This window comes from Leuresthes tenuis, unplaced genomic scaffold, assembly GCF_036924035.1.
Source record: "Leuresthes tenuis unplaced genomic scaffold, fLeuTen1.0.hap1 SCAF_4, whole genome shotgun sequence".
In the NCBI taxonomy this organism is placed as follows: Eukaryota; Metazoa; Chordata; class Actinopteri; order Atheriniformes; family Atherinopsidae; genus Leuresthes; species Leuresthes tenuis.
Genome location: NW_027325358.1, coordinates 18,930,541 through 18,949,271, shown reverse-complemented (window position 1 = coordinate 18,949,271; position 18,731 = coordinate 18,930,541). Strand labels below are relative to the sequence as shown.

Sequence of the window (18,731 nt, the reverse complement as noted above, 5' to 3'; positions counted from 1 at the left end):
GACACGTTTTCTCTCCTCCAGAAACACAAATGTCACACTCGTGTGTGCGTGGGGAAACAACAATGCAAGGCCTTTTTCTCCTAAGGTGCAGCAGGTTTTGTGAGTTTTCAGTCTGAAGGGGATAGAAGGTTGTATTCATCATCACCATGGCAACTCACAGCTGATGGACACCAACAGTCTCACAGCAACTTAGTTTAGTTTAATCTTATTTTTGGTGACATTCTTTCAAGATCATTTCAAAACTGAAATGAGCCGACGTCCCCCACTGGCACCGCAGTGGAAGTATTAACACCCCAACAAAGAATCTCTAATCCGAACAGACGAAACAAAATGTCTTGATGGATTTAGTAAAATTTAATTTATCTACAATTATTTCTCCATACGTCATACAGATAGATTATTCATTTCAAGGTGGCTCTTAAATTGATAAGTTACACAATATCATACAGAAGCTGGATGCCAGTACTGGACAAAAAGTTGCAAAAATATGTCTTTTTTTTTTGTCTTTACATGTTTTCTGTCAGCTTTTTGCAGCATATTGTAGAGCAGGTCAGGTTGAACCGTAAAGATGAGATGGACCAAGTGAGTGTTAAATACTATAACGCCAACCTCATACCGACCGAAGGCAGACAAACCCAGAGTGAAGCGCAGTCCCGTGATGCCGGGGATCCTTAATGCTGCAGGATGGGGGCGCAGCATGTCGATGATGTCGCTTTTATCACGTCTGATCATAGTGGACCTATGCTACTCTTTAAATCCTCCTCAACATTCTCCAGATGACTTGAGTGTTAAAATGAGCCTAGATTTTCTTTTGTGATTACAAACTATATGACAATACACCACGATGAACACAAGACTGGTAAAATCCATCACAAACTGACGGGAAATGTAGCAGAGATGAATACACGAGTTCAAATCTCTTAGCTGTCGCTGAAAAATGGAATAACTGGAAAGAAGATCCTCGAGTTGAACAACAAATGCTCAAAAAAAATTACCTAAACATGCACATGTGATGTGACGGGGTGAAGCAAAATGAAGACAACATGGCGGCCGGGAGGAGAAACTGCTTTGACACACATCAGTCCTATTCTTCAGTTTCTCAGGTGCGTCTCGGCAAACGTCTTTTCTCGCCTCCGGGCAGGCAAAGTCACATCTCTCCGTCTCTTCCTCCTGAGTGTTTTTCCTCTAGTCCTCATCTTCATCCTCGTCGGATGTCTGGTCCGTGACGTCGTCCTCTTCTTCATCCTCCACCTGTAAGGAAAGTTCCTCAGTCTAACTAGCGCAAACAAACGAAACAAAGCTGAGTGATCCGGACACAAAGGCAGTCTTTGTAGCTACTCCTCTAGTCAGTCTCACTACTCACCACATCTGTAACTCTAGTAACTACCAGCACAGTTTACTGGCTGAGTTGGGAACTAGACTTCACAAACATTAGTGTAGTATCTTGATTGAGAACAAGAAAATAATTGTTTAACGGCTTTTATAAGATTTTGTATCAAACATCAGGCTGTGGGGCTTTTTTCCCCCAAGTTTTGTAGATCAAGTCTGCAAAAAAGTTACTCTAAATCTCTATGGTGGTATGAACCAAAACCAAAATTAGGACACTTTTCCAATAAAACAATGACTGAACCTTACAGTTTATCACCTATCTACCTACAGGGTTGGATAAGTGAGCTTTTTGGCTGTCAGCTGTGCGTTTACCGTCTGTCCCAGGTCTTTGAGTTTCTTTTTGAGGGCGTGGATCTTCTGGTCTTGATCTGCCAGCAGCATCAGCAGGTCATCCTGCTCCTTCTTGGACTCTTGGACCTCAGTCTGCAGTTTGGCCTTCTCCGTCTGCAGGATGGCCACCGTGCTCGTGACTGAATCCAGCTGCTGCGCCAGCTCTGCCCGGCTCTCCTACAGCACAGAGGAGGCAGGACAAGAGAGGAGAGGGACTGTTGATCAGTGCAGACGATGACGATTTCAAAAAACAAATAAGAGTCCCGCAAAAACTCCACAATTACGGGTATTTCTAGCCCAACAGAGAACAATCAAAGAGATGCTCTTACACACCTTCAGTTTCTCTGTCTCAGACATCTGTGCAGCAAGTCTGCTCTCAAGATCTGCCATTGTACTGGCGTCTAATGAGGCGTCAGTGGTGGGGACTGTATCAGAGGACTGAGAGAAACCACAGAGAGGTCAAGCAATGGAGGCAACCATTAAACATACTTATGCCAAACTGGTGTCATGTTTCCTGCTTTTTACCGCAGCTTCAGCTCTTTTGAGCAGCTCCTGTTTCTCGGACTTCAGCTGGTTGATTTCTGATGACTGAGACTGAACCTGACTCTTTAAAGCGTCCAGTTCCTGCAGCAAGTAATGAAAACAAAACAAAACAAAAAGGACAACAAACATAGTTCACATTAAAGCTTTAAAGTGAAGTCTGGTAGTGCAATCGATTTTCTAACAGTTATAAAGCATGAATGGCGATTCTGTGGCAGTGAGCAGGTTTTAGAGGGAAAGAGGTCAAGAAAAAGGTTAAATATCACCTGGAGCAGCTCTGTGTTGTCCAATCCTGCTGCTGTACCCTCTGCCGTCTGTGCTGCCGACTTCTACAATTACACACAGTAAAAACATAACGTGTTGGGCAATTTCACTCAGGATTAAGCAGCAACTGTACGTTGATTTTACACACAAACACCCACAGTACGAACACAGCAATATCAAATTCAGTCAAAAGATGGTTGTTGACGTAGCTCTGGTTAGACTGAACTCTAGAGTCGACAGCCACTGGTGGTCTAAATCATATCATATGTCACTTCTTAACTAAAGACCAGAGCTAAAAAACTATATGCGGTTTCTGTAAAAGTGTCAACTGTTTATCAGGAACACAGAAAGCAGCTGTGATCCCATCAATAAACCCAGTTTGTCTGGTTCAACTTAAAGCTTGCACGCACGCACACAAACAACTTCACTAACCAGGGTGTTGATGAGTGCATCTTTTTCACCGAGTTGTGTCTGAAGAAGCGCGTGTTGCTTGCGGAGCTCCTCCACCTCTTCTCTGAGCTGGGAAAGCTCCTCCGTCTGCAGCCCGTTCACCTGAGAGCTGTCTCCCTGGCTGCTAGACTGACTCTGGCTCTCCTTACCTGGACACCATATCCACAGTGTTCATGGGGAATAGTTTCAAAAGCTTTATCGTCCGACCATCAGGCCGAATTAAACTGCACATGTTGACTTATAAATCATATTTTTTATGTATCTAGAGCACAAAAGACAGTTGTGGGCAGCTGGTGCGGAGAACCCACCTAACTTCAGTTTGAGGATGTTGTACTGGTCTTTGTGCTGCTGGATCTGGGACAGCTGCTGGGTGACTGTAGTCTGCATCTGTTCGTTCTGAGCCGTCATAGACGCTACTTGCTCTTTCAGCTCCTGGATTTGAGCATCCTGTAGTAAAAAAAAGTTTTAAAAAAAATTAAAACTGTTTAACAGAATGTGACAAAAACACTGAGGAAAGACTATACGATAGACTTTAAGAACTTAAAACTTCTGCCTACCTGTTCTCTGATCAGCTCTTTGTACTGAGTTACAATGTTGTCGTGTTGCTCTAATGTCTTCTTCACCTCCTCTTCCTTCTTATCCTCCTCACTGGACTTGTGAATTGCCTTAGTTATCACACCTGTGTACAGCAGAGCGAACACCAAAGTTTCAACAAACACTGTTAGCGCGAGCTACGCCATGAATAAAAGCCTGTGACTGACCCTCCAGTTCTTTGACGAGCTTGGTGAACTCGTGGTCGAACAGCATCTGCTCTGGAGACGGGAAGACAGGCTGCGGCTTCAGGGCCGCCCGCGAATACAGTTCGTGTTTGTTGATGAAGCCGAGCTTTTCGACGAAGTTTTCCTTTCCGATGCGTTTCTCAATCAGCTGCTTTAGTTTATCTCTGGACAGGAGAAGGACGTTAGAGTTTAACAACACACAGCACCGATGGCACATTACACAGGTTTTCTTTAACAGAAGTACATTAAAGCTTACACTGCATCGTGTTACCTTGATAAAGATGGACTGCATCTTTAAAAAGCACTTTACAATATAACACACATTTGGAACTGGCCCCTCATCAGTGTCACTTTCAAGGAGCTGCAGATAAGTTGTTTCCTGCCTCTTAAACGCTGCCAACAGATCCACAGCGTTTCGTTAGTGCATCTGTTTCCGCAGAGTTAATGCTCCTGGCGGCCGTTACGCTTCATTAGCGTCTAATGTTTGACGTTTGTGCTCGACTCAGCGAACTAGTTGTCCCCGCAAATGTAGGGCCACGCCGATAACGGTACATGAAATACACGGCGCTCCTTTCTTTGCTAAATCTTTGTGTTGCTGGAGGATCTCTGCCTGCTGATTTCACATCTCATCCTCATCAATCATTCAGGACCGGCGTGTCACAGATCTGAATGTTTGTGTCTGTTGAAAGACTGAAACGGAACAGGACTAATATATCCAGATAATGTAGTTGGAAAACAAATCACTCCTGCACGTTACGCAAAACTGGACTCAAATGAGCTGAAAAATGCGCTAAAAATTATGATCAATAACTCTACATCTAAAGCATTTCCAGACTGACGCTCTGCTCTAATAAAATCCTGATTTTGTTGCCATTTAAGTAACTTAAGGAACAAGACAACATCTGTGCAGTGAATTTAGCTGCACTCACATATAAGTAGAGTAAGCCAGAGAAAAGTTGCTTTCTAACACAGTCAGACATAGTTGGATGAATTTAGTTGATTCCACTCCTGTACGTGGACAGCAGGACAAGGATGGTGGCTAAATAAAAGGGCCAACATGAGCTGGAGCGCGGCTCAATGTAGTATGTAACTGTTCTCACTGTTCAGTTCGTTTTACAGTGGTTACGGGAGCCGTCTCATGTGTTCATGTGTTCAGCTGGTAGCGAGGGAAAGGGCTGTCTGTCTGTAGCGGTGCTGTGGGAAGCCGTCTACCCGAGGAGGATGAAGTTTTATTACCATCGATTAGTGTAAGAGTATCAATATTTTGACAACCCCGATGTTAAACATCTGTGTGGCAAAACTACCAAAACTAGTTGGATGGATTAAAAGGCACTAACTTGGTGCAGTTTTCCAGTGAGTTGTCGTTATAATAGATGCAGATGCCGAGCAGCAGCGCACACAGACCCTGCACCAGCCTTTCATCTTCCCCGAGGTTCTCTGAGATCTGAGCGGTCAGCTACCGAGGTCACGGAGTCAAGGATTCAATCGACATTCAATCGAAGCAGAATGTACATGTTCCGCCACCGAGAGTCATCAACATCCATCTATTTCAGGTTCAGTGGTTGAATTCAAAGAGAAAAAAAGCTAAATGAACAGGTGAAACTGAGGGAAAAATGCAGGTGCATGCATTTACTGTGACCCAACTGGCAGATTGTTAGCGAGCAGCTTCAAGGATACAAAGGGAACGTTATCCTGGTTGTGAAGGAAGTGCGTGACAGCAATCGGACAGTTGCTGATCCACGTACACAGCAGCATGAGGAGGCCCACCCTGGTCTGGACTTTACTGCCCTGCAGAGAACAACAACAGAAAAGGAAAATCTTAACATGCGCTCGGATGAAAATGGATAGAGCAAATATTTAGGAATCGAGCTTTGAAAAGGGAGACTAAAGACCCTGAGGAAGAGGATGCTGGCTGTACAATACTTAGCCCAGCAGTGAATCCTTTAATCTAGATCAAATCCAGATTCATTCTTACCAAAAAATGTTACCGGGCAAGAGTTCAGATCAAAAAAATAGCAACAGAACCTTTTTGAAAACCAGCGGGTGCAAAAACAAGCATCGATTCTGCTGAGATGTGGACATTTTGGGGACAATTAAGTTAATTTATTGCTATCTGGATGAACTTTGCAAACAAGCAGAGTAAAACTATTTGATTATCCAGAATTAGAAGAATGGAAACAGCCATGGTTGTCAATCAATGCTGCAAATAACATAAACCATTAGTAGTTAATACGGTTATAATAAGTTAATAATAACACAGCCAAGACAAAAATATTCAGACATTGTAACGAGGTTAGCTTGACAAGAGCGTGCAGTCATATGAGCGGATATCAGAGACTTTACCCTCGGACTTTAAATATGCGACAAAGTCGTGACGGAATTGTTTTGTAGTTTCCAAATCCTGATTCTTCAGGTGATTGATAACTTTCAAATCAAAAAGTTTTATAAAAAAGGGACAATTATATTTCCAGATCAAAGCTCATGCAACTGATTTGTCTCCATCAGCTGTAGCAGGGAGAAAAAAAGCTGATTTTCATGGAGCTGGAATGTAAAAACAAAAAAATGCAGGTTTAAGGCCAAAACTGCGACTTTAGGTTTCTAATCAGCTGATGCGTCGACACGTAACCCATTCAGACCTCAGGCTTTGTTTAAAACTGCCTTCTAAAACCGGGGTTTTTCTCTTTATGGATAACTATAAACAGGTGACTAAAACTTTTTAGTTGTACAAGCTTTCCAGTAAAACCCATTTGAGAGTTTGAGCCTTTAGCTTTTATCAGAAAATACTGACTTTGCCTTCATGTTCAGCGAAAATTCTAAATGGTAACAATGTGCGGCGTGTGCCTCGCTCCAGGCTCGAAACAAAATAAAGCGCATATGTGGCCTCAGGTCAGAATGGGTTATTGCCCAGCATGCTTTAAAAGGAGGGGACTACTTCTTCCTGCAGTGGAAACAATGGAGGCCAAACACGTGTGGAGATCTGAGCCATGAGGGTGGATGAGAAAACTTATCAGCATTACATACCAAAACAAACAAAAATAAAAATCACCTTTTCAGCTTTTGCCTCCAAATGTGACGTAATGCAAAAATGAGGACAACAAAAGAAAGAAAATGACCACAGGCATCATATGAGCAAACAGTCACGTGTGTGTGTAAAAAAAAAGAAAAAAGTGCTCTCAGCTCAGTCTTCAGATTAGTTGTTGAAACGCATTCATGTAAAATAAACACAACGAGGGACATCTCTTGGCTTTAAAACATTCAAAAGTGATCCAAGCTTAGCGAAACGTCATATCTGACCATGTGTTTACTTGCAGTGATATCCACTGAGGCTGCGACTTTGTGCCTCAAAGGATGACGATGTTTTCTGGTCTGCTTTCAGTCCAACACAAGAGAAACAAGTGGAGCTTTCCAGAGAGTCAATTTTCTTCAGTGAGTCCGACCTTTTGTCGATAGAGTTGATAAACAAACTGTACATGTGGCTCCAGCTCTTGGCAACCGATCATTGGAAAGTACAAAAGTAAACAGGAGAAGACAGGCTGGCCTGCTAGGTTTTTTCTTTTTTTTTCTTTTTGTCAGACCATCTCTCATGGAGCACTTTTGTCTCCTCAAGCGCCGCTTAAGGCATCCACTCTCTGACCTCGAGGTTCCAGCAGTGTTCTGCATCCGCTCTGCGCACAGGTCAGTCACATCCGACTCTCTTAGCAATTTGTTGCAATTTACATTCAGTTTTAAAAAAAAGATCTGCAACTGTTTTTATGTTTCCTGTGCCTCGTAACAGACAGAAATGAAAGATCTACTATGTGGTGTAGTCAAAACTAAGTATTGAAAGTAATTAAGATAGTCCAGTTACAGCAACGTATCTTTCTTCCAGACCAAGACAACTCTCAACCAATCAGGATTCAATGTACTGCTGTTTCTAAATAGCAACGCCCTCATTGTCTCTCGGCGAAAGGAAACCAATTTCCATTTTTCGAATCAGCAGTTTCTTTGTTTTCAGTCACGACCATTAACTAATGTAACATAGGTTAGGGCTGGATGGTAGATATTGATAAGAGATCCATCTGGAGGCTCAGCTCTGAGCTGAAACACTGAAATGGGAAGACGATTCATATCCAACACAAAGGTTTATATCAAGGGTGATTGTGAAGTTCCGAACACTTCAACACAGAAGCTATGATTGGAGATGGACTAAAGTCATTTATATGGAATGCTACATGTCATAAAACCTTCAGCCAGTTGTGTTATGCATTTATATGAAAAAATACAGGTTTATGTTAAGAAAGACAAAAACAGTAAAGGTCCCTCACTCTGATAGGAAAAGAAAAAGCTGCATGAAACACTTCCTAAACAGACAGATAAGAGCTAGCAGAAAAGCAACCATTTGAGTTCAAAGCTCAAAGCTCAAAGCAGGTATTAGGATGATGTCAGCAAAGATACAACAACAAAGACCAGTTGCTCTGTCCATGTTCTCTGAAGCTCTCTTGGATGTCCCCTTAGTGCTTTTCCCAACACTGCACTGGCGAATACAGTCAGAGCAACAGGAACTTTTTATATTTGTGGAGAGTTCCCCTGTCTTCTAACCTAAAGATGAAGAAATGGGTCATAGCCTTAGGTTAGGGACAAGGCGAGGTACTAGAGTTAAACGGGGAAAAGCAAGATCCACCAACGCGTGGGCTGCCAAGACCCCTACTACATACGCCAAGCCAAAATAACCAGGACAGGTGCCACCCGAACACACACACACACACACTCCAAAGGCACTTTACTCACCCGCCGGACGATCTTATCACCCTGCAAAACCACAATAATGTGACACTGTTCTCTTCATTGCGGTACACAATTCAGTATTTAACTCCCCCCAAAAGGTCCTCTTTTTAAAATCATACTCCCCAGAAACACGCAGTCTGTTAGGGTGATTGTCTCGTCCTACCTGAGACAGGATGTTGGTGCACTGCTGCAGCAGAGAGACGGGAGGTTTGCCCAGGCTGGTGGCGAGCTGAACCCTCAGCAGCTGCTCCTTCTGAGTGAGGTTGTCCTGAAGGGCGTGGGCCAAGGCCACAGCAGCACACCAGTTGGAGAGGGAGTCTGCAGAGAACAGGCCTCCACACAGCAGCTGGCCTGCTGAGATGGAATTGGCTGGAGGGGCAAAAAATAAATTAGCTAAATTAGCACAATTAGCTATTAGGAAAGAAAACTCAAACAATGTGGGCCTTTAAAAACACACGAGGATCTATATCACCTCCAGGGGACACGGATTGTGACTTACCATCAATGGTGGAGGGCAGCAGAGTAGCCACTATCTCCCCCTGGCCCTTCTGGTTTTTGTAGAGGAAACACTGGAAACAGTAAAGGACTGCACAGCGAAGCACAAATGGCTGCCTTTCATTTACCATGGACATGAGCAGCACCACGATGGCTGGTCTGCAGGGACATGAAGAGATCACACATCAAAAGGAAACGTTTCCAGCCAGACGAATGAGCTCCTACGCTTTGGTGAAGCGGTTGAATTACCTTGGTGGGTTTGAAGGGGCGTTGACAGAAGCAAAGTAGTCCTGGTTGACCTGTGAGCCTCTGATAACCTCCGAAACTGTGTTTATAGTCTGAAAGAAAGCGGATAGACTAAAGTGAAAGGAGCCGAATCTCTTGCTCAGTGACAGGAAACACTGAGGTGGGAGTCAATCTGGTCGGTTAAAGACACTTTAACAGCGATTACCTCAGTGAGGATGTCAGCAGGCACACCGGTGGCCATGAGGATGGTGCACAGCTGCTGCAACAGGCCACACTGGAACATGCACTTCTGACAGCTGGCTGTCGCTCCTGGAGAGTTCACTGGTGACACCATCACTCGAACCAACTGGATTCACACGGTTGTTAAAGATTAATAAGTGGCATTTAAATTTTAAAAAACAAACAAAACAATTAGACTTGACTGTTTTGAGGTACCTGCAGCATGAGATGAAGGTTAGTGACCTTCTGGGCAGACCAGCCAGAGTTGTCATCGCCCACCTCAAACCACGGCTTCATTCTCTGGATGTAAGAACCCTCTTTGAAGAAGTTCTGATTTGAGCTGTTGTTCTTTAACAAGTTGAGAAGCAACAGCAAACAGTCCTCCACCACAATACCTGCACAGAGGAATGAGGATGGCTCAGAAGACAAGAAAATGATCCCCTCAGCGTTCCTTTTATTTAAATGTTGAGTGGAGATTCTGTAGTTCAATCAGTTCACCTCCATCGCTGCTGCCCTCTTCTGTGATGATATCGAGGAGTCGCTCAAAGGCGTTTTCAAATGCCACAATTTTCTGAATGGCTGCGTTGCCTTTGGTCAGCTGCTGAAGCAACAGCAAGCCCTGTTGCAGGCAGGAAACAGGATGTCACCCACTCATACTGATCTGCATTCAACACTCAACTTTAGAGGATCGCAACTGTTGGTTAAAGGTTCTGTTAAAGAACAGAAGATAAATGCACTCACATCATTGCGTATTACTTCTCTAGAGTCTGCCAATAGGTCCATTAATCTGGAAACGCCTGTAAAAGGAAATAAAAGGTGCTGGAACAAAGGCTCCTCTGCCTCCAAAATGACTGACGGCCTCATTAACAGGCAAAAAGATGCAGAAGCGCTAAAGAAATGAGATGAAACTCACCCATGGGGCTGACAAGAATGATCCCCTGCAGCTGGACGCCCTGGCTCTTCAGGAGAGCAGTCAGCAACTTCACCCCAGGCCAACGGACGTGGAAGTCAAACTCCTAAAATCATATCAACTGGTGAACACACAGGCGCATCATCAGACCGACCTTTTTGTGCTGGACCAGGAACTGTGCAGTACCTCCAACAGAGTGAGAAGCAGTGTTATGTGCTCAGGGTCCTGGATGAACTTCTCTGTAAATTGGGCACCAAGGTCATCTGCCTGCTTCTGGGCATTCTCATCTGTGAAAGGGAATTAAAAAAAAAAAAACTTAAGACAACTCCTGAAATACTACGTCAGGAGTTATCGACTCAAGGGACAGGCTAGTTTGTTCATAAGAATCAGCCCGAGTCACATTGTAAAGTCTGTAACCGCGACGGAAATGAGCACGTTTTCATGCATCAGGCCGATACTTGTGACCAAACCTTTGGGATTACATAAGAGACTACACCAGGACAGCAGGACAGACGGGTTACTGCAAAGGATTCTCTAGTGATGAACATTAAATTAAAAATTTATTTGATAAGAGTATAAATTAATGACCCTAAACGGCAGAACTATCATGTCTATCATGTCATACAGATCATTTTAGACTCGTTTAAACTCCATTTTTAAAATAAATATCTACAAGCTCATTGTGTAGATTTTCCTGGAGTCGTCATCATTGTTATAGTTGTACTGCTTTGCTCTAAAAGTACAGCAGCAGCTGTTCTCGCTTTACTGAACCACTGTGTGCACTCCTTGCTCAGCACCAAACAGTGAACAAACAGAGAGACTGGATGATGCACATATAATGGAGATTTTAGCAGCTAAAAGACACATTTCCCTCCTTTTCTCTTGTCCGTGTTGGCTGTACTGACAAGTTGAGAATAATCAAATCGTACATGCAGCCAACCCTTAATGAAGCCCTGTTATTGTTACTCTGTCACAGGGAATAATCCACAGATTCCGTGACAAACTAACGCAGAAAAGTGAATAAATCATTCTTGAAATTTGCTTGAACCAACGACGACACAAAAATAAATAAATAAATAAATAAAAATTGTTTCAACCTTCACGGTAACATGATCAAGTATTAACATACTGGGAGAAACGAAGGAGAAATTTAAACAATGTAAAGAGCAAATTAACAGCGCGCTGTGGGATTAGTAAAGCATAAACACCCTCCTGTCATTTCTCTGGTGCCAACAGATTTTTAGTGAAGTTAGTCGCCTTGTAATACTACAGCTACTGCACATGTGGCTTGGTTTCAGTACTGACCAGGCATGGACACATTTTTATTTTTCCCTGAGGCAGGGAGAGGGCTTACTGCATCTGCAAGGGGAGGGGTGGGTGGTGGGGATGGAGGGGGACAGGGAAAGTTTTAAAGCCTCACCCAAAAGCTAGCATTCATCAAACTACACAGAAGTCTAACATCAGCTAACTGATTCTTGTGAAGTCATGCCGCAAAAACAACCCGCAACACAGCCTGGTAGTTTATCAGCTTTTTACAGTTAGGCCACTGCAGGAGGTGAAATAAAAAAAAGAAATTCAATTAAAAAAAAAAAAGACATTAATGTGCACGTTCTCCACATCCCAACCAGGGAGAATGTATGAACTGGCAAGTGTTGGCATCATGCAAAGTCAGAGTTTTACCTTCTGATTCATCTGTAGGGTTAAAACATGGAAGAGAAGAGAGAGACGAGAGTCTTTACATAACGCAGTCATTATCAGTATTTTGAAAAAGGGAATGCAAACTGAATGCTGACAACTGTCAAGAAATTAGCTCATTTACACACGCAGACTTTACACAGGTTTTCAGTCAGCTTTTGACTGTTTAAAGCTGCCACACAAGTAGGAGGAATAATCTCCAGAATGGTCTAAAACATCATTAGGATAAATGGTGAATCTTTGCAGGATAAATTCTATCATTTCTAATAATCACTGAAAGGTGCAATACCCTGTTCTTCCTCCTCATCATTGCAGATGATGTTGTAAAGCGTGTCCAAAGCATATCCGACGATTTCAGAGTCAGATCTGTTTCATGTGGTGAGAGAATCCCAAGATTAACAAGACGTGCAGAACAGGGAAAAACAGTAAACAATACTAGAAAGAAAAATGGAAGAATTAACCACTTCATGGACAGCGAGGTCAAATACTGCAAAACCGAACATACCAGTACAAGCACTGCTAAAACATCTTTATTTTCATAAGAACCTCGAAAGAATAATCAGAGGGTATAGTATCCATATCAATATCTGTAACTTGTAGTGGTTGGAGAGGAAAATAAATGTTATAAATATGAAACATAGTGAGTGAACTTGCTCAAAGTCTTTTTACTCCTCACACTTTATCACATCATAGGTTTGGTTTAAAATGGAGGGGGGGAAATCTCAAATATATACTCAATAACTGACAATAACAACATTTTTGCAACGCTTCAAAAATATTCAGCTGGTTCATCTCATTCTTTTGTAGAAGCACCGCCATACCTGTCAGTCTGTAGTATGTTAATCAAGTGATCCATCGCCTGTGTGCCGACTTCCATACGGTATTTCTACAAAAAAAAGTAACAAGTCTAATAAGATTTTGGAGAGATCCTAAAAGTAACTATTTCAATCCATGTACATGAAGCAAAAAAAAAGCATGCTGAGCTCTGCCCTTCTTCTTCTTATATACAGGAAGACCATGTGGTAAACCTGCACTGACCATCCCGCTGTATTAATGTGCAGCCCTGTGCCTCTAAACCCTCTATTCAAGCCTGATGAACTCATTACTCATGGCTGAAGGAGCAGCTTGTAACAGAACTGTCTGTGAAAGGAGGCAGGGTGGAGGTTTACATCAACTATTATAAAACTTTGACAAGACCTTTATCTATGACGCGTTTATCACAGCGTCATAACATATGAGCATCATACCTTTCAAGAATGTTTTTGTATATTTATTTATTTTTCGGTAACAGGGCTGTTGTACTTCACATTGGGTCTACTCTACTGCCCCATTTCTACCAAAGCAGCTCCCGTGCTGGCTCAGATCCTGTGACTTAGAACCACTTCGTTGTGTTTCAACTGTCAGCGCACCAACTTCAAGCAATGAAAACTGGTGCTCCTGTTTTCTACTCTAGAGCAGAGAACCGTGAACATCAGGGACTGGAAGGGTGCTATGCTGTCCAAACAGACCAATAAAAACATTACAACTGCCATCTTCAGAGTATAGGCTGTTTAATCTAAAACAAAAAAAGAACAACAAAAAACTGAGCTTTCAACATGGATGTGAAGTCGAACAATCGCGCACCTCAGGAAGTTTCAAATGACATATTGAAAGATATGTTTAATGTGACCTAATTGTTTGGCTATTTGGTTGTGGTAAAGCAAAGCAGCTCTTAGAAAATTCATACGCTGAAACAACTGAAGCGGTCCTGGTTCAAGTAAGTCAAAAAGGGGATTATTCAACCTGCACCTAGTCTCAGTAATTTACTCTCCATATTTTACCTTAGAGAGGGACTTAAGAGCCCGGACAGCATCTCTACGGTCTTCTAGGAGCGTGGAGGAGGCAACCCGGTCACACAACTTCTGGATCTGTGAAAGGAGAAATCATCATTTGTTTAACTTGCATTACTTCCACCTCTCATACAGCACTTCATTGCTGGTGGTTATTTCAGTGTTCGTTTGCCCTTAAATCAAACATATGTCTCACTTCCTTGCCAGTTATTAGATATTTCTAATGATACAGAACAGAGCAACACCTATCTTTGGTTATCCTATTAACAACAAGAGTACAGCGCAGATTTGAGAAGCAAAGCCCAACAGGGTCTGGCAACACTTATAAAAGGAGCTCAATCACTCAAAAATGTTCTTGGGAAAACAATATGACAGTATAACACCAAACAATAATTCACTGTGCTGTAGAGAGCAGCTTACTGAATATTTACATGTAATTTAATTAATCAATGACATATCCTGTGTTACGTTTGACAGCAGGTAAGGTATCCCACGGCTAGCTGACATAAATGCTCAGTTAGCCAATTAGCCTGACTGGCTTACTAATTTAGAGAGGTGTATCAATCTTAACATATTATTCAGTGCGTCTATGATAAATCGATAACAGTGAGCCTAAAACATACGGGTATGTTTGTTGATGGTGGTGTTTTGATGTCATGAATGTGTCCGGTTTGTGCAAAACACATTGGGGAAATCTTAGCTAGCCGGAGCTAGCCGTGCTGGTTTTCCTACCGTCTCCGCTCCTGACGGCTGCGGCCCGGCAGCCTGCCCTCCCATCACTCCTCTGAAGAAGTTCATCCTTACAGACGTCCTCTCTGTGGAGTATATGAAGCGTCACTTTATTGCCAAAAAACCCGTATCACTCTCTCCGCGGTCCGTATAAAAAAGCACATAAAAAGTGAGGAAGGAAAAACACAAATATGATTTTTAACACTATGTACACTGACCGACCCCGGAACACAAATGTGATGGCACTGCGCATGCGCGAAAACGTGGCGATACGTGGCCAAACAGCAGACGAGCGCGTAGTTTATTTAAAGGGCAAGAAGACTCAGTGATGTCACACTCAATAATGGTACAGTGAGGGGTAATACAGTGTTACAGGACTAAGTTTAATTTAATTAATCGCCTATCGAAAGTAAAAATGCATAGGCAGAGGTGAAACAATCATTATGACATTTATCTTTATCATGAATAAAACAATGCAACATGTCATAAAAACATTCTGGATAAGAAATAACAAGTACACATGTTATTAGCTAAATTAAGAAGAAAAGTAGGCTACTAATTGTGCATCAGAGAAGTTCAGGCCACAGTTAAGCTATCCGATATGAGCAATTGATTATATTACATGCATATGTAAGTTCAAATAGTGTGGGTGGGGCTGTTTCATCCACCATTACAATATAGATTTTGGTTGGATTGTCATGCAGATAGCCCAGGTTTAATGTTTGTCAGTTGACTTTGTGCAAAAATGGGGACAGAAAAGCTTCCAGAAAAATTATTCTTGATTGTCTCTGGATCTTCATTGAAATATCTCATGGCGAACAGCACACTGTCAGCAAACACTGTGCATGGATATTTCTCAACAAAATTATAATTGATTAAATATCCAGAAAATAATTTTCAAAATTTGAACGAGGGACTTTTTGGAGTAAACTTTGTGGCACATGTGGTCAGATGACACAACGTTGGGCCGTTACCATCTAACACACTCCAGAGTCCACGACACAAGAGGGAAAGTCATTCAGTGGTATATATTACGGAAATTTCTCACTCAATGTGCCTCATACATTAAGTCCCCAACTTTGAAGAAATCAACTACTTCTTCAGGCCCACACAATTAGCCTATCATTAGAAACAGATTATACTCAAAATGTCTGTTTTGTTGTTGTTTTTTAAAGGAAATTATAAAAAAAAAAATACACACATCTAAATAAAGTATTCACCTTTCATTCACAAACTTTTGTGGTGCTTTAATGTGCTTGCAGAATAGTGAGTATTCAAATTCTAGAGCTTATATCCTGAAATACATCACAGGTTGGAGAAGACTCAACCACCGATTCAGCTTCTTTTTTTTTTGCTTCTCCACACGACCACAAACCGATTAACATACAGTGAGCAATCAAAAACAGCCACGTTTTTTTTAATAAGTGAAGCAATCCATCATAACGCTCGAGTTATTGAGTGAATTCCTGTTCGCATTTTCTGTATGAAACTGATACCTGCAACAAATGCACAACATGGATAAGCCACGTGTTTAGATAACTGTTCTCTGCTGGGCCACAGGGACATTTTTATATTTTCATCACTGCTAAGCAGAGAACTTGGGGTTGTAGACGCCCTCTGATGTTTCTTCCTTTTCTCTATTTTTTTTTCTTATAGTTTTTCTTCATAGGAAGCGACTGACACAAACATGGAGGACTCATGTGGTCTAAATTCAAAATGACACGTCAACTCTACTTCTGGACTGTGACCGTACTTTTATAAATCAGGTCTCCACATTGTCCTGTTGTTGTGTCAGTCGACGCTTGCCTTTTCCCAGGGGTGTAACTCTCCATAGTTTAATTAAGTTGAGATTCCTGTGGGGGTTTCTCAGGCAGAAATTGTGCTCCTCAGTCAAGCTTCTGGAGACAGGAGTTTTCTGTTCAGTCATTATTTTTGGCATTTCCACAAGCATTCGAAGTACCATCAACAAAAGTCTCCTCCCCAACACCCCTGCAGAAGTCTGTGGATTATTCATCTTCTATAAATTACAGCATCATTTAACTTTTTTTTTTTTCAAGAAAGCACCTCCACCTTTAAACTTTGTTAATAATTCATACAGATGACACTTGGACTCTTCCACCTCCAGCACCAACTGCTGGCAGCCCAGAGGAGGATAAACATCCCTGTCCTCCTCCTCCTCCTCTTAACGCCCCCTACTGTGCCTTAGGTTATTTCACCCGATCTGGCCAAAGAGAGAAGGTTTATATGGACAAGATGCTGGTCATTTCAGGTTTGCAGTGGAAGGTGATCGGGTTCTTCTTCTGCCATCTCCTCAGTTGGTCTTGGATCTGCTTAGAGAAAGTCAAGTCTAAGTGTGACGGCTTCATCTGGGCAGCGTGATTCCACCTCAAAGTAAAAAAAATAAAAATAAGTCCCATCCTCAATCAAAAGCTTGATTTTGTAGGACATGGAACATCCTTAGAAGATGCAAGCAATGGTGATGTTACTAAAGAAGGTGACTTGATACGTGATAAACATCCACACTCTTCCATAGAGCTGCTTTTTAGCAGGGAAACAGGCATTCTGCCTCTGCAGATGTAAAATGAAAAGTCATTTTTGTAAGACAGACTTCTGTTTAATACCTTTGTTTGGGTCATGCCAGTGAGAGAATAGTAGGTCAAGACGACAATCAGATAACGATTAACCCATTAATGTGCCATGGACTTGGATAAACTATAACAAAGAGGCTTGAGCCGTAACTTTAGTTTAGGACAAGAGAACGTTCGTTCCTTCGTAAAGAAGATTCATAAAAAAACTACAGGATGCTCTGAATCACTCTGCACAATAACCACCAAATAAATAATAATGCAAAATAAAAAATAGATGGTAAAAAACACTTTCAGCGAGTGGCTCCGTTAACCTTCCGTGTTTGAATCAACCGGCAACAATTACACAACCTCACCGACCTGTAAACATGACTCGTGGTTTGAGGACTGTTGTTATCAGTAGTTTATTGTATGTTAAATCAAACACATTCAGAATGTAGAAAAAAAAAAAAAAAGGAAAAAAAAAGGACTAAACTAAAGTGTGTGTGTGTGGTGTGGAGAGAGGGGGGGGGGGGGGGGGGGGGTTTCCATCTGCAACAATTTGAACAAGTTAAAGGGTAAACAGTAAAATTAGGATGGCAGCCAGCTGTTTGCCACACCTGCTAAAGCAAAGAAGGTACTTCTGTTTCCACCCAGACAGGACCGGAACGATCGAAACGAGGATCCACCGACTTCAAATTCATTCACAGGAAATTAAATAACAGCTATTTTTCATGAAAAGATCCTTTACAGTTTAGGGGGGGGGGGGGACAAAACAAGAAAAAAACAAACCGTTTCTCTGATCAATTTCTTTGCGCAAACATTTTTCAACCACAAACAAAAGCCCAAGATTGGTCTGAAAGCATGATGGCTCCTCTTCACCACTCTGTGACCCCCTACAGTAATGAAAAAAAAGAAAAGGCCGCAGTCAAGTGTCCGCGTTGAGCAGTTATTACCTGACGAACAACGGTGTCGAAGCACCCACAAGAAACATCTCAAAGCTCGTGGACTGAGAGCAGTTCTTTTTCCTGCGATATCGGGCCACGAGCTGGTAAATTAATGTCCGCTGAAAACTAATCAAGATATTTTAACCTCAACAACGTTGGAGAGCAGCCAAAAAAATCTACCATAAATATACCATGTGTGTACATCTCTTTTTAAGTAAGAGCAAACATTTCATGCTTTTTCTTCTTCTTCTTCCCCGCTGCCAGATGAGAAATTTTGAAAGGCTTTGTTCAGACCGACAGATTGTCCCAGAAATATTGGAAATAGTGCAACACCACCAGACGAGGAAGACCTTGGTATATTTGTCAAGAAAAAAAATGCTACATCATTTCACATCCCATTTCAGTGCAAGATAACAAAAAAAAATTAAAAAAAAAAAACACCCATCGCGTTTCCCTTTCCAGCTGAAACCAAAGGCCTTCCCCTCCCTGCCAAACGATGAAAAACAGAGTTTGGCTCCACGCTGAACTAGCCTTGAATGAGTAAAGAGAAGAGAGAGAGACTGGATAAAAATGAGCCTTGT

The 18,731-nt window shown here is 42.1% G+C and overlaps 1 protein-coding gene across 5 annotated transcripts; it reads right to left on the bottom strand.

The window, feature by feature from the left end:
- Positions 1–339: 339 nt before the first annotated feature.
- Positions 340–14,889, bottom strand: uso1 (USO1 vesicle transport factor). 5 transcript variants are annotated; one of them, XM_072384945.1, is made up of 26 exons: positions 14,643–14,889; positions 13,902–13,988; positions 12,903–12,967; positions 12,371–12,447; positions 11,692–11,745; positions 10,573–10,673; positions 10,390–10,492; positions 10,218–10,273; positions 9,975–10,095; positions 9,693–9,871; positions 9,463–9,603; positions 9,261–9,349; positions 9,016–9,170; positions 8,680–8,885; positions 8,520–8,540; positions 5,430–5,540; positions 5,090–5,208; positions 3,735–3,916; positions 3,531–3,652; positions 3,282–3,420; positions 2,944–3,122; positions 2,526–2,564; positions 2,245–2,343; positions 2,053–2,157; positions 1,702–1,896; positions 340–1,251 (listed from the first exon to the last, which is right to left on the bottom strand). In XM_072384945.1, the coding sequence occupies exons 1-26, from the start codon at positions 14,706–14,708 to the stop codon at positions 1,186–1,188; spliced, it is 2,877 nt and encodes a 958-aa protein (XP_072241046.1). In that variant the 5' UTR covers positions 14,709–14,889; the 3' UTR covers positions 340–1,185. The 5 variants fall into 5 exon arrangements, with proteins under 5 accessions (XP_072241046.1, XP_072241045.1, XP_072241047.1 ...); XM_072384944.1 differs by having other exon boundaries at positions 2,526–2,588; positions 2,956–3,122; XM_072384946.1 differs by lacking the exon at positions 8,520–8,540 and having other exon boundaries at positions 2,526–2,588; positions 2,956–3,122.
- Positions 14,890–18,731: the final 3,842 nt, after the last annotated feature.